General features: G+C 44.7%; 1 protein-coding gene across 1 annotated transcript; it reads left to right on the top strand.

Moving 5' to 3' along the window:
* The first annotated feature begins 3,451 nt into the window (after positions 1–3,451).
* On the top strand, positions 3,452–4,006 carry LOC101872647 (interferon alpha-2-like). Its single transcript, XM_005155097.1, has one exon. It carries the CDS (start codon positions 3,452–3,454, stop codon positions 4,004–4,006), a length of 555 nt encoding a protein of 184 aa, XP_005155154.1.
* Positions 4,007–16,384: the final 12,378 nt, after the last annotated feature.

Genomic DNA, 16,384 nt, shown 5'->3' with positions numbered 1-16,384 from the left:
ATGATTGTAATATGTGTATTTTTGCAAAAGTGATACATCTCAATGGCACTTCAGGCCAGTTTTTCCAAAGTAATAAGCACTGCCACTAAGTCAAAAGATTCAATCCTATGTTATGCATTTTATATGACTGTTCTTACTTTCTTTATTTAATACTGTCGTAGGTGATAGGGGTTTTTTCCTCTCACTGGCAGTACCTCCAATTCAAAGTTGCTTAAGCAACATCAAGGCATCCAAAGAGTTTACTCATGTGAATAATAGAGCTCTGCTTAATTTATAATTTTTCTAAGCCTTCAAAATAGCTGTATGTTGAACAAAAACAAAGCCCTAAAATAGTGTCATATATCTGCCTGTTCATCAGACTGACAGGCTGTGAATGAAGCCAACCACATAGCAGTGGCTGCAACAGCAAAACAAAAGTAGAGCCAGATCTCAGACTAAAAAGTAGTTTATCTGACCTCTTCATCAAGAAGTAATCACCTGCAGAGAATTGCCTTTGCAATGACAGATGTTTGCACATGAGGCTGGTGAGACAGCAAAATGATAGCTTAACACTAGCTTTCACCAAATAAACTAAAAGACAGGAGTCAGACACAGTCCCAGTGCTAACCTCCTGTGTTGTATAGGGAAAGAAAATGGCAATATCACAAATGAAGACAGGCTGAGAAAGTTGGGGCTGTTCAGCCTGGAGAAGACTCCGTGGAGACCTCATAGCAGCCTTCCAGTATTTGAAGGGGGCCTACAGGGATGTTGGGGAGGGACTGTTCATTAGGGACTGTAGTGATAGGACAAGGGGTAACGGGTTGAAACTGAAAAACGGACTAGGGACAACATAGGCCCCCTCCGGAAGCTATCAGGAGACCTGGCTACCCTGGACTTGGAGAAGGCTGAGGTTCTGAATGACTTCTTTGCCACGGTCTTCACTGGCAAAGGCTCTGACCGCAGCACCCTAGTCTTAGAAGGCAGACGCAGGGACTGTGAAAATCTAGACCTTGCGCCCACTGTACATGAGGATCTGGTTTGAGACCATCTTAAGAATCTGAATGTACACAAGTCCATGGGCTCTGATGAAATCCATCCGCGGGTCCTGAAGGAGCTGGCGAATGAAGTTGCAAAGCCACTGGCCATCATATTTGAAAAATCATGGCAGACAGGTGAAGTTCCTGATGACTGGAAAAAGGGAAATATAACCCCCATTTTCAAGAAGGGGAAAATGGATGACTCAGGGAATTACAGACCAGTCAGTCTCACCTCTGTGCCTGGCAAAATCTGGGAGCAGATTCTCTTGGAAGGCATGCTAGGGCACATGAAAAACAACAAGGTGCTTGGTGACAGCCAGCATGGCTTCACTAAGGGGAAATCCTGCCTGACCAATTTGGTGGCCTTCTATGACAGGGCTACAGAAGTGATGGACAGGGGTGGAGCAGTTGACGTCATCTACCTGGACTTGTGCAAAGCGTTCGACACTGTCCCACATGACATCCTTGTCTCTAAATTGGAGAGACATCAATTTGATAGGTGGACCACTCGATGGATAAAGAACTGGCTGGATGGTCGCACGCAAAGAGTTGTGGTCAATGGCTCAATGTTCAGCTAGAGACCAGTAACGAGAGGTGTCCATCAGGGATCGGTGTTGGGACCGGTCTTGTTTAACATCTTTGTCGCTGACATGGACAATGGAATTGAGTGTGCCCTCAGCAAGTTTGCCGATGACACCAAGCTGTGTGGTTCGGTTGATACGCTAGAGGGAAGGAATGTCATTCAGAGGGACCTTGACACACTTGTGAGGTGGGCTGATGCCAACCTCATGAAGTTTAACCATGACAAGCGCAAGTTCCTACACCTGGGTCAGAGCAATCCCAGGCACAGCTACAGGTTGGGCAATAAGGAAATTCAGAGCAGCCCTGTGGAGAAGGACTTGGGGTTGTTAGTCAATGAGAAAATGAACATGAGCCAGCTTCAGTGTGCACTCAGAGCCCAGAAAGCCAACTGTATCCTGGGCTGCATCAAAAGGAGCATGACCAGCAGGTCGAAGGAGGTGATCCTGCCCCTCTACTCTGCTCTTGTGAGACCTCACCTTGGAGTATTGTGTGCAGTTCTGGTGTCCTCAACATAAAAAGGACATGGTACTGTTAGAACAAGTCCAGAGGAGGGCCACGAGGGTGATCAGGGGACTGGAGCACCTCCCATATGAAGACAGGCTGAGAAAGTTGGGGCTGTTCAGCCTGGAGAAGAGAAGGCTGCGTGGAGACCTCCTAGCAGCCTTCCAGTACCTGAAGGGGGCCTACAGGGATGCTGGAGAGGGACTATTCATTAGGGACTGTAGTGATAGGACAAGGGGTAATGAGTTGAAACTTAAACAGCAGAGGTTTAGACTGGATATAAGGAAGAAAATCTTTACTGTGAGGGTGGTGAGGCACTGGAATGGGTTGCCCAGGGAGGTAGTGAATGCTCCATCCCTGGCAGTGTTCAAGACCAGGTTGGATGAAGCCTTGGGTGATATGGTTTAATGTGAGGTGTCCCTGCCGACGGCAGGGGGGTTGGAACTAGATGATCTTGAGGTCCTTTCCAACCCTAACTCTTCTATGATTCTATGATTCTATTAATTTCTCTTCCCATTTATTATGAGAATTCAGACCTCTACTCTACTGGCATTGATACTAATTATTGCTCATTTACTTGTAAGGGGTAGAAGACTATTTCATCCAATTATTTAACCTCTTCGCATGTGGGTATTTGTATTTACTTGGCACTTGTAGTCCCTAATTGAGATTGAGGCCTCGTTAAATTAGCAGTGTATATGCATTAAAATACACATAGGTATATTGATGCATATATGTGTTTTTAAAAATGTATACACACATATTTTAATGATATATCATCTCTGCTTATGTCTGAATGGTCAAGAGAAAGGTGAGGAGAAAGAAAATATTTTTCCTGAACCAAAATAGATGGAGAAAACTTAACTGACTTTTAGAAGTATAAATCATGATGAGGAGACAGGATGGCAATATTACCCAGCAGGTCTCTGACCCATCATTGAGAGTGTTATTTGGAGCATGTTATATGGAACATGTTCTTCCACTGATAAAATACTAAAAAAAAATAAAAATAAAAAATAAATTTTTGTAACTTTTCCTTCTAAATACTCATTATACTTCCTGTAAAATTTCTGAGGAAGAGGGATATATAATATTTTAATATTCATCTGAAATAAAAAGAAAGTGTGTGTGGGAAGACTATGAGTCATAAGGCAGAAAATGAAAGTGGTGTCAAAAGCATACACAAGGGGGAAAACCTTAAAAACCAAATAATGATGAAAGAAAACTTCTCCTACAGAATAATTAAATTTCAAGATTTTGAAGAAACTGATGCCTAAGAATGACCTTTATAGCATCCCACCCTGTCTCTCAGAATTTATACACAGGAAAGGAGGAACTTAAGAGCTTTTATCATGAATGCCTTTGGCTTAATACAAATTGGCATCTTACTGTTGTGCACCAGCACTACCTCCTGTCCTCAGTGTAATCACCTTCCTTTACAGCGAAGAAGAGTGGTCAAGAACAGCATGCAACTTTTGGACAAAATGGGTGAAAAATTTCCTCAACAATGTCTAAGAGAGAAAATGTCCTTCAGATTTCCTAAGCAGGTTCTAAAGCCCAGACAGAAAGAGACTGTCAAAGTGGCTATTGAAGAGATCTTCCAACATATCTTCTACATCTTTAACAAGAATCTGACTCTAGCTGCTTGGGATAAGACAGCTTTAGGACAGTTCCAAAATGGACTTTATCAGCAAATTGAGCAATTGGAAGCATGTGTAATAAAGAAGCAGACCCGGCATTTTTGGAGTAAAGAAGCCAACAGGCTGAAACTGAAGAAGTACTTCAAAGAAATAGACTGTTTTCTTAAAGACAAACAGTACAGCTTGTGCTCCTGGGAAATCAGCCGTGCAGAAATGAGAAGGTGTCTTCAGTTGGTTGATAAAGTTGTAAGGAAGCTCAACAACTAAGGTACTAAGACTTTGACCTCACATAACTTAGCTTTAAAAATATCTGTATTTATTATTTGTTCTATGATCTATCTTGTGGCAGTGCTTCTTGTTAGTTTTGATTGTGTTTAAATAATTATGTTGCTGAAATTTAATTTCACAAATATAATGCATTTAAGTAAATGCTGTGCTTCCAATTCACTTTAACTTATTTCACAAGCTCTTTGAAATAACTCCTCTAAAGTACCCTAAAGCCACACAGGGTTAAGCATCAGGTGAGGAACCACTTTAAATCTTTTCCTGATCTCCAGCCATTAAGAAGAGTATTATTCAAAGTGGTGATAGTAAAAAGGTACATCTAAACAAAAAATTGACTGGTAGGAACAGCAGCAATGGAATGTCAGATCTCAGGTGCCATACCTATGACACGAGTCTCTTTTGCAGGTGTACATACTCTACCCACTATCATTCATGGATGCAAGCTAAAGAAGTGACAAGAGATACAGGTATCGAGCCTGAAGCTGAAATAGCAGAAACAGCTAAGAACTTTACTATGGTCCAGAACAACAGAAAAGACCAAAGAAGCAAGAGCAAAGAATAAGAGCCATTTTTCCACCTGCTGACACCCTGCCACAAATGTTAAAACAAAATGTACATTTCTTGGGCTTTGTAATGAACAGCACTAGAAATGGCCCCACTGTAAGACTTTTTCAGTATTATTTCTGCTGCTTGTTTGGTTCTTTTTACACCACTTCAAGCCTGTAAAAGCACATTTAGCCTACTTATCTTTCTGGTTCTGCTATCCTAGTTTCAGTGTGGTAAACTTACTGAAATGGCCTCATTTTTATTATTATGGAAACAACATAAAATATTTTCAGCTGCTCTCTCATGAAGAATCCCAGTTTTTATTGTCTCACTTGCCTGCAGTGGGAATACATTTATTTGTGGCCCATTAATTGTTCTTAGCTTTCTTTTAGTTCATAACTATCCTTAAAAATCTCATTGCCAAATAAAAATATTTCGACATATTTCAGTCAACAGAGTATTTTCAGTGCAGGAAAAAACCCAGAATGGTCACTAGAAGGCAAACTGAAATTATAGACAAGTGTAAGAATTGTAGGTGAATGTATATGTATTTTGGAAAGACAGTGTTTCAGCTCTTAGCGCATTGCTTATCAACAAACTGCTATTGGGTTCACAGAAAGGACTTGAAATTGTGTGCAGTTCTGGTGTCCTCAGCATAAAAAGGACAGGGAGGTTGTGAATGCTCCATCCCTGGCAGTGTTCAAAGCCAGGTTGGACGAAGCCTTGGGTGATATGGTTTAGTTTGAGGTATCCCTGCCGATGGCAGGGGAATTGGAACTAGATGATCTTGAGGTCCTTTCCAACCCTAACTCTTCTATGATTCTGTGATTACCAAAAGAAGGAAATCTCAAGAGATGATGGGCACGAGTTCATAAACCAGCATTTGATTTCAATTACTCTTTAGTCAACTGTGACCTAATAGAAGTTACTTGTACTGAGACAGAAGACTCATTTAAAGATGGGGATCCTGGAACAGACATAGCTCAGCACATAAAAAGGAAAAAGAAAATAGCAAACCTATATATCTTTGTTTTATTCTCACTTTTTCAAGACAGGTTGAGTCCTTAAGGTAAAGGAAGAAAACTGAAGGTGAAGATGACCCTCTCTCTTCTTGCCGTTGTAACATTTTGGCACTATCTGTAATATCACTGTCATGTTACCACGTTGGCTGTATATTATACTCCTGGCTAACTGAAACTCTCTTTTGTTGTTTTTTTTTTCCTGTTGTTTTTTTCCTAGAAGTTAAACAAATGTAGCAAAATACAGGTTTTACATGCATAATTTTCAAATGTAAATGAGTAAAATAGTGAACATGAAGTCTCAAATCCTGGTTGAAAATCTAACAGACATGAAGCAAAATCCTTCCAAGATAGGACTGCTTGTAGGACAAAAAAGTTTCAGGGGGGTTGGACTAGTTGATCTTTCGAGGTCCCTTCTAACCCTTGGGATTCTGGGATTCTGTGATGAATTTTCTGGAAAGATTGGTGCAGCAGTCCTGTGCTGCAGTGCTGTGCAGTTGAGGCCATTCTCATGCTACTCTCAGTGCCCTTGTTTACATGTGCTGTACTGCACTTTTTGGGAAACTGCACTAAAATTGGTAGAGTTTCATCTATGCAGAGTGTTTGCTGGAATGGAGTTATGGCATTGGGGTCAAATGTCTTGTCCCCCACATGAAACTTCAGAATAGCTGCAGCAGAACTGAAGAATGCTTATTCCAGACTTTAGTCTGGAAAAAAAGTATTTACAAGTTACAGTCAACTACAGCTTTCCAAAGCAATTCTTCTGTGGGTTTGCTCTGTTCTGTCAGCTCTGGCTTTACTTCATTTTTAAATTGGGGGGGAAAAAAATAAACAAAACCAACCAGCAAAAACCAAAACAAACCCAAACCCAAAACAGAAAAAAACCAAAGCAAAACAGGACAAAAGTCTTTGGGAGTAACTCTTCACATAATCATCCAGGATTAGCCCATGTTGCTCAGAAGGACAGCTGTGAACTCCTTCCAAGCACATGTGAGGAAGTTGCGCCAGTGCCTGTGGTGGAGCAGGCAGGCCAGGCTGAGGGTGTGGGCTGGGAGAGGATCTGGAACTGCTCATGGGGAGACAGTGCCCATGGACTGCTGCATACTGCCAGTCCTCACTTCAAACCCAGCCTGCCCCTCCTCGGAGGTGGTCCTGAACTGTCTTTCTCCTCCCAGTTATGGAATAATGCTGGGCCCTTCCAGGAAGCAGCCGGAGGGGAGACCAAGAAATGAGGATGACAAGCATACAGTTTTCACTGGCAGAATGAATTTACTTTGCTTTAGAAATCTAATGCAAAGCACAAAAAGGTGAACAAAACAAGTAAGATGGCATTTGATACTTCCCAGTAAGGTGACTGTGCTTTTTAATATCCAAAAATCTTCCTGCTAAGCCTCATATAGGTAAGGATGACTCATTTATATCAGCGTTTCCCACATTTCAACTGACATCAGCAAATTCTGGTAAGGAGCAAGAACATTTCAGTGCTGAGGGTTCCTAGAGGAGCAAACTGACAGGGAAAATGAGGACAACCTTTCTTCTCAGCCAGCAGACATGCAAGTGCTACAGCCCATTCTGCAAACTGGACGGCAGCTGCACTCCTGCCACTCCTGCAATTCTCCCAGTGCAGCAATGCACTGCCATTTGCTTCCAGATGCTATTTAAGCTCTTCATTGGTTGTGTCCTGGATGAGCTCATTTTGTCTCTGTATAACATTAAATTTGAAATCGCCAATTCACATGAACTGGCAACTCTCTGCATTAATTTCAGGGGAGCCTGAATGAGCGTGAAGTGGTAAGTGATGAGTGCAGAAAAATTCATGTCCTGCCTGAGTTCTCTCCATTAAGAGGTTTCAAGGTAGATTAATTTTCCAAGACCAACCTTCTTGAGCCCAACTGCTTGCAATTAGAATCCTAAACCTAAACCTGTCTACCACTTTACCTTCAGCAATGAAGAATTCAATCTTCTAAGCAAATAATACAGTCTGCTTTTGGAAGTGTGGAAGTAAATACAGCTAACACTCCTCTGTAGAAAATAACTGTTAAAACATGGTAATGCATTTGCAAATTCAAAATCCACATTAAGGAGATTACTGAGATTTCAAATAGTGCATCTCCCCCCTGCACACCAGTTAACCACCATGTCTACTCACTGTAACTCCTTACTGCTGACTGTATTCTTCAAGTGTCTTATCTTGTTAGGCCAGAACCAATCAAAATTCCTCTGGGCTTAGCTGGGCTACTGTGTGTTACAGTTCATGTTCCCAGAAAGGAGTTATTTATACAAAACAGGGAGCTTTTCTTTGGGAGGGGTGTGGGGGGAAAGTGCCTGTTTGACTTCAGATATTTTAGAAATGCTGCTCTCTCTTTAAGCAATTAATGAATTTTCTCTTCCAGTCTCTTTTGGTTCAAGGTGGTCTCAGTTCTGTTCTCCAGATCTGGCTATATCAGAGCTTTTCTTGTGACTCTAATTTTGTAACAGATAAAAGTAAGCTTCTGCTGCTTGTGGCAGAACTCACACTGTTGTTCTTGGGACAAAAATTATATTCTGTCACAGCTACTCATGTGTGTTTAAAAAAAGATTTATGCTTAAAGTGATTAGTGGTCACTAGAAATATTTAAAGATACTAAAGCCTTTCCTTTTCCTTTTTTTTTTTTCTCTTAGAAAAATAGGGCACATTTCTCTCTCCTTCCCAGTTCCTCATAGCAGGGTAACAGTCACTATTTGAGCAAACCATTACACTCATAGAATATATCAGATGCTTTTATCACAACTTCCATTATGATTGACTCGGTAATGGCTAACACTTAAAAAAAGGAACTCTCTCAACCATCAAGCAATAACTCCTCCTTATTATTGTCGCAGATGGAGTCATGGGTGGCAAGACAGGCAGGGGGTTTGAAACTAGATGATCTTAAGGTCCTTCCCAAACCTAACTATTCTATGATCTATATTTGATGGGCCCATGGGTCTCATCCAGCAATGAAACAGAGTGCAGTGAACTTAGTCACTTGCTGAGGGGGGTGGCTTGAGAAAGGACGCCTGTGGCACCAGAGCGGAGCCAGGGGAGATCAGTGTCCAGAAGCCTCACCACAAAGTGACAAGAGCCACTGAGGAGGGAACCTCAAGTCCTCGACAGGACTTGCAAAGAGCTCAGCTACCGCGAGGAGGTGACTCACCGGGGGCGGAGACAGGAGGAGTGGCACCAACTGTGAGTGGTTAAAAACCTACCCAGGGAGCGCGGCAACCAGGAGCGTGGCGAACAGAGCGGGCAAACAGAGCGGGTCGAGGCAGTTCGTGAGGGCAGGCGAGCGGGATGGTGAGCACTCGCCGTACGACCAGGGTCCGGTCTGGGAGCTCTGCCCTGGCCGCCCTGGTGGTGGCCAACGTAGGCACCCAGACAGAGCCGGTAAGAGGGGAGGTTGCGGTGCAGAGCTTGGAGTGTAGAGAGTGCCTGCACTGGTCCTGTGAGGGAAAGGTGCAGAATGGGCAGAGCTGCACTCGCTGCTCCCTGATGGAGGTCCTCCTGCAGCAGGTGGCTGAGCTATGGGATGCTGTCAGTAAGCTGCAAGATGTCAGGGAAGCTGAGAGGAAGCAGGACTGCTTGCTCCAGGCCCAAACAGTGCAGGGGCCTCAAGATTCCCCTCTAGCTCCTGGAGGAAAGAAGGGGGCTGTCGATCAGGGAAGCTGGGAATTAGTAACAAAAAAAAACAACCAAAGGAGGAAGAGAGCAATTAAAAGCAAGGGGCTTCCTCCTAAATCTGCTGTACCCACCCAGAACCGCTTTGCTGTCCTGCAGGGGGCTGATGAGGAAATGCACTTGCATCAGAAACAGTTGGCTGGTGCATTGGTACAGAAGATCTCTACTGGTGCCGCCAGGAAAAAGCAGTGAGTTGTAGTAGTAGGGGACTCTGCCTTGAAAGGGACAGAAGCGCTCATCTGTCAGCCTGACCCAGTCGCAAGGGAGGTGTGTTGCCTACCTGGGGCATGGATCAGGGATGTTGCGGAGAGGCTGCCTGCTCTAGTAAGTCCCACGGACTATTACCCACTTCTAGTGATACATGTGGGTGCTAGGGATATAGATAGTAGTAGCCTGAGGAGTATAAAGAAGGACTGCAGAGCTCTGGGAGAGGTGGTCAGGGGTTCTGGAGCTCAGATAGTCTTTTTGACAATTCTCCAAGACACAGGGGAGGACCTTCCAAAGGCAACGAGGATTGGACAGGTTAATAAATGGTTAAAAGGGTGGTGTCATAGTCAAGGGTTTGGGTGTCTTGGACATGGGGCCCACATTTGTAGGCCAGGCCTACTGGGGGCTGGTGGAGCTGCTCTGATAAAGAAAGGGAAGAGTGGCTTTGCTGGGAGGCTTGCCAGACTTGTCAAGGATGCTTTAAACTAGTTGTGTTGGGGGAGGGGAGCATCATTCCATCCCAACACACCCAGTCAGTTACCAGCACCTATAATAGATACTCTGAGCAATGTAGTGATATTCCAGCCGCTCCAGCCACTGAGCTGGCTTCATTTGGAGCTCAGCTCAGATGCCCCTATACAAATGCCAGTAGCATGGGGAATAAACAAGAGGAATTAGAGATGTGGGCACATCTACGGGGCTATGATATAATAGGCATCACCAAAACATGGTGGGATGGCTCCTTTGACTGGAGTGTTGGAATGGAGGGTTATAGGCTTTTCAGAAAAGACAGGCCCAGTAGGAGGGGAGGGGGAGTTGCCCTTTATGTTAGGGATAGGCTGGAGAGTATGGAACTCCATCTGGGGACAGGTGATCAGTTAACAGAAAGTTTGTGGGTCAGGGTTAAGGGGAAATTGGTGATGGGACACATTACTGTGGGGATATGTTACAGACCGCCTGACAAAGAGGAACCTGTGGATGAAGAACTCTACAAACAAATAGGAAAAGCCTCACACTCCCAGGCCCTTGTTCTCATGGGGGACTTCAATCACCCTGACATCTGTTGGGGTGACGGTACGGCCTGGCACAAGCAATCCAGGAGGTTCCTTGATTGTGTGGAAGACAACTTCCTTCTGCAAGCAATAAAGGAGCCGACGAGGAGAGGTGCCCTGCTTGACCTCGTGCTCACAATAGGGAAGGGCTCGTTGGAAATGTGACGCTCCAGGGAAGTCTTGGATGCAGTGATCACAAGATGGTCGAATTTGAGGTCCTCGGGACAGTGAGAAGAGCATGCAGTAAGCTCACTGCCCTGGACTTCAAGAGAGCAGACTTTGGGCTCTTCAGGAACCTGCTTAGCAAGGTTCCATGGGATATAGCCCTAGAGGGCAGGGGGGCCCAAGACTCTTGGTTAACATTCAAGGATCACCTGCTACAAGCTCAGGAGTGTTGAATCCCAACTAGAAGGAAGTGCAGCAGGAAGGCCAGGAGACCTCCTTGGATGGATAAGGAGCTGCTGAGAAAAATTCCCAGGAAAAAAGAGGCTTATAAAAGGTGGAAGCAAGGACAGGTGGCCTGGGATGAATACAGGGATGTTGTCAGGGTAGTTAGGGACCAAGTTAGGAAAGCTAAGGCCCAGTTGGAGCTAAACTTGGCAAGGGATGTTAAAGATAATAGGAAGGGATTTTATAGGTATGTAGCGGCTAAAAAACAGACTAAGGACAATGTAGGCCCCCTCCGGAAGCTTTCGGTAGAACTGGCTACACAGGACTTGGAGAAGGCTGAGGTTCTGAATGACTTCTTTGCCACGGTCTTCACTGGCAAAGGCTCTGACTGCAGCACCCAAGTCTTGGAAGGTGGACGCAGGGACTGTGAAAATCTAGACCTTGCGCCCACTGTACATGAGGATCTGGTTTGAGACCATCTTAAGAATCTGAATGTACACAAGTCCATGGGCTCTGATGAAATCCATCCGCGGGTCCTGAAGGAGCTGGCGAATGAAGTTGCAAAGCCACTGGCCATAATATTTGAAAAATCAGGGCAGTCAGGTGAAGTTCCTGATGACTGGAAAAAGGGAAATATAACCCCCATTTTCAAGAAGGGGAAAATGGATGACTCAGGGAATTACAGACCAGTCAGTCTCACCTCTGTGCCTGGCAAAATCTGGGAGCAGGTTCTCCTGGAAGGCATGCTAGGGCACATGAAAAACAACAAGGTGCTTGGTGACAGCCAGCATGGCTTTACTAGGGGAAAATCCTGCCTGACCAATTTGGTGGCCTTCTACGATGGGGTTACAAAAGTGATGGACAGGGGTGGAGCAGTTGACGTCATCTACCTGGACTTGTGCAAAACGTTCGACACTGTCCCACATGACATCCTTGTCTCTAAATTGGAGAGACATCAGTTTGATAGGTGGACCACTCGGTGGATAAAGAACTGGCTGGATGGTCGCACGCAAAGAGTTGTGGTCAATGGCTCAATGTTCAGCTGGAGACCAGTAACGAGAGGTGTCCCTCAGGGATCGGTGTTGGGATCGGTCTTGTTTAATATCTTTTTTGCTGACATGGACAGTGGGATTGAGTGTGCCCTCAGCGAGTTTGCCAATGACACCAAGCTGTGTGGTTCGGTTGATTCGCTGGAGGGAAGGAATGCCATTCAGAGGGACTTTGACACACTTGTGAGGTGGGTTGATGGCAACCTCATGAAGTTTAACCATGCCAAGTGCAAGGTCCTACACCTGGGTCGGAGCAATCCCAGGCACAGCTACAGGTTGGGCAGAGAAGAGATACAGAGCAGCCCTGTGGAGAAGGACTTGGGGGTGTTAGTCAATGAGAAAATGAACATGAGCCAGCAGTGTGCACTCAGAGCCCAGAAAGCCAACTGTATCCTGGGCTGCATCAAGAGGAGCATGACCAGCAGGTCGAAGGAGGTGATCCCGCCCCTCTACTCTGCTCTTGTGAGACCTCACCTTGGAGTATTGTGTTCAGTTCTGGTGTCCTCAACATAAAAAAGACATGGAACTGTTAGAACAAGTCCAGAGGAGGGCCACGAGGGTGATCAGGGGACTGGAGCACCTCCCATATGAATACAGGCTGAGAAAGTTGGGGCTGTTCAGCCTGGAGAAGAGAAGGCTGCGTGGAGACCTCATAGCAGCCTTCCAGTACCTGAAGGGGGCCTACAGGGATGCTGGGGAGGGACTATACATTTGGGACTATAGTGATAGGACAAGGGGTAATGGTTGAAACTTAAACAGCAGAGGTTTAGACTGGATATAAGGAAGAAATTCTTTACTGTGAGGGTGGTGAGGCACTGGAATGGGTTGCCCAGGGAGGTAGTGAATGCTCCATCCCTGGCAGTGTTCAAGACCAGGTTGGATGAAGCCTTGGGTGATATGGTTTAATGTGAGGTGTCCCTGCCGATGGCAGGGGGGTTGGAACTAGATGATCTTGAGGTCCTTTCCAATCCTGAATTGCTCTGACCCAGGTGCAGGACCTTGCACTTGTCATGGTTAAACTTCATGAGGTTGCCATCAGCCCACCTCACAAGTGTGTCAAGGTCCCTCTGAATGGCATTCCTTCCCTCCAGCGAATCAACCGAACCACACAGCCTGGTGTCATCGGCAAACTTGCTAGGGCGCACTCAATCCCATTGTCCATGTCAGCGACAAAGATGTTAAACAAGACCGGTCCCAACACTGATCCCTGATGGACACCACTCATTACTGGTCTGCAGCTGGACATTGAGCCATTGACCATACATAAGTCTTTGGATGTGGCCATCAAGCCAGTTCTTTATCCACCTACTGGTCCACCTATCAAATTGATGTCTCTCCAATTTAGAGAGAAGGATGTCATGCGGGACCGTGTCAAATGCTTTGCACAAGTCCAGGTAGATGATGTCAGCTGCTCCACCCCTGTCCATCAGTTCTGAAGCCCCATCATAGAAGGCCACCAAATTGGTCAGGCAGGATTTCCCCTTAGTGAAGCCATTCAGTTAATTTTTTCACTGCATCCTTAGCAAAACCATTGTATTTCCCCCTCTTCTGAAAAGAGACTACTTGAGAATGAGAAGGAATGACAGGAACCAATACTGAAGGGTAAAGGCTATTAAAAAAAAACAACAAAACAAGTGAAATGAGTAACGCTTTTTACAATTCTCCCTATAAGAACACTAAATTGCTAAAAATTTGTACCCTAAAAATTGGATTGCATTGTCCTTGAATATGCAGATTAGATTCTTTATGAATAGTAAAATCAGGTTATAATGATCAGCCTAAAAAGAAGCTATCCTTTGCATCATAAAAAATAAGTTGTTTCCAAGTAGAAACAGTTTTATGAAAACCAGGATTAAGGTATATTACAGAAACATTTTAATCCTATGCTGAGAGCATATTCACTGTTTTATTTACCCCTGCCTGGGGACTGGGGCAAGATTGTAGAAGATTTTGGTTAGGGAAGGGACCTTAAAGACTTATCCAGTTCCAACCCCTTGGCAGAGGCAGGGACACCTTCCACTAGAGCAGGTTGCTCCAGCCCCCGTCTAACCTGGCCTTGAACACTGCCAGGGATGGGGCAGCCACAGCTTCTCTGAGCAACCTGTGCCAGTGCCTCACCAGCCTCACAGGGACCAATTTTTCTTAATGTCTGACTTCAGCATCCCCTCTGTCAGTTTAAAGCCATTTGCTCTTGTCCTGGCACTACGTGTCCTTGTAAAATGTCCCTTTCCAGATTTCTTGCAGGCCCCCTTTAGGTACTGGAAGGCTGCCATAAGGTCTCATGAGATTTCTCCAGGCTGAGCAAATCCAACTCTCTCAGCCTGTCTTCATAGGAGCTACTCTATTTCTCTTCATTCTTCCCAAGCTGCCCATCCTAGCTTCCCCACGCTGCAGGCCTCCTTTTCATGCTGGAGTTTGTTTGGGAGCTCTCTGTTCATCTGCGTGGGCCTCTTGGTATTCCTGCTCAGCTCCTCTTTGTAGTCTGGGAGATCAATGCTTGAAAGTAATGAATACCCAAAATCAGCATATTCCTACAGAGCTGTTGTGAGTACAGAGGTCAATCTAGAGGCCAGCTGATGTGCTCCCTCAAAGAGTCCCAGGAAGTGACAAATAAGGAGAATAAGGCTGTCACATCTCCTTCAAATGACATTTTGCGAAACTGCTAGGAGGTTCTTATCTGGCTTCCCTCATCCTTCCTCTTTTCCTGCTTCAGCTTCCACGAGCCTGCCTTGGAACTTAGCTGTTCTGAAAGACAGTAAATGCAAAAGGTCAATCATAGATTGATTATATTGTCTTTTGGCCAAAGCCATACAGACTGACTGGGATTTTTTTTCCCTCTAGAAGCATTTCCAATCTTCATCTTTTTTTCACCTGATGAAATTGTAAAGCTGAAAACTCCTGCCAGCTCTGTATCCATTTGGTGGGCTTTTGTGGTACAATGTTAATTCATCCCATGCCCCTCTCCTCATCCTAAAGGAGCCAGGGATTCTGTCTGGTGTAACTTGTATAGCAAGGGTTTGGAAACAAAAGCATAAAAGGAGCAGATGTTTCATTCTGGTATTGTTTCCTATTTAAAGAGAATAAGTTTCTTTGCACTTTGCATGAAACATTTCAGGGCTGCTGTTAACTTTCTGCATAAAGCATCTCCTTGTAATGGTTCCTGACACAAGCACCATGCCCAGACAGAACATGTGTTTTCCCATCTCATGACACAAAGAAATCAAACGTGGTTACAAGCTGGTTAGATTTTGAGAATCAGGATTAACAGATGCTGAACAGTCCTGAAACTTGGCTGTTTTTTTAAAGAGATGTTAGCAGTTACAGACAAGTAATTATTTGGTGCTGGTAAAGTAGTTTCTAGATGGAAGCTTGTCAGCAAAAGGAGTTGCCGGAGTAAAAAAGTTTATTTTTAAAATATAAAAGCTAGATTTTTTCCTCCAGGGCTTACTCTAGTCTTCCCATATCGAGCTAGCATGTATTCCACTACTGTAATTTAATATTTGCTTTCATCTGAATGTCTTTGCAGCTTACAAAACTGTTAAATGTTTTAAGCATAAAAGCCTTTCTCTAAATCCTGTGTGCCTGGAAGTGTTCCCACTTCTATCTACTCTAATAAAAAAAGCTGTTACCTGTTGTTACTGATATGTTCTCATACCCACAGGCCATCGCACTACAAAACCACCACTGCAAATCACAGAGCTAAAGGAACCTTACATGTGTTTTCAACTGCAAACTGTACACAGAAAAGAAGCTTGTATTTTAGAGAAGGATTCTGTTTGTAAAAAAAAAGGTCTGATTGGACAGTTCTACTATGGCCCACTGCCTGAGTTGAATTCTTAATCTCCCAAAAAAGAATTTTAATATCCATGTAACAGCGGGTTTACGAGCCCCCTACTTTTACTCCACGGCTGCAGTGCATTGCCGCTCAAATGGGCATATTTATAATAGTGTTATAGTTCCAGTCAGAAGTGCACCTTTGAAGCAGATTTTCTAGTTATTGTCCCTTGCAGTGTCTTGTTCTTCATTACCGGACAGGCTTGGAGTGCACCAGTATCATTCCTTTCAAAGGACAACATCACTCCTTTCACATGCCATTGCAACATACTCTTTTTCAGTAAGCAATGGGCATCTAGACCACAGGGCCAAGCTGCTGGCAAAGAAAACCATTCAAAATGCTCCCATGGTGGGCACCACCTCCTCAACACAAGTTGCTCTGCTCTGAAGCCGTGCCCAGGTCAGGGTGGCACTGTCTGGTGCAGGGTCCCCACTGCCCAGCAGGCTGCAGGCAGCCAAGGCAGCCCCAGCTGCCCCCACCTGCTGCCTGGCTGTGCCATAAGGGGGCCAGCAGCACAGGTCAGAACTGGTAGCCAGCTCACCGGCTCTTGCAGGTGTTCCCATCA

The sequence above is a fragment of the Melopsittacus undulatus genome, chromosome Z (assembly GCF_012275295.1).
Source record: "Melopsittacus undulatus isolate bMelUnd1 chromosome Z, bMelUnd1.mat.Z, whole genome shotgun sequence".
In the NCBI taxonomy this organism is placed as follows: domain Eukaryota; kingdom Metazoa; phylum Chordata; class Aves; order Psittaciformes; family Psittaculidae; genus Melopsittacus; species Melopsittacus undulatus.
The sequence above is the reverse complement of the archived record's forward strand: the minus strand, read 5'-3'. Positions and strand labels throughout refer to the sequence as shown.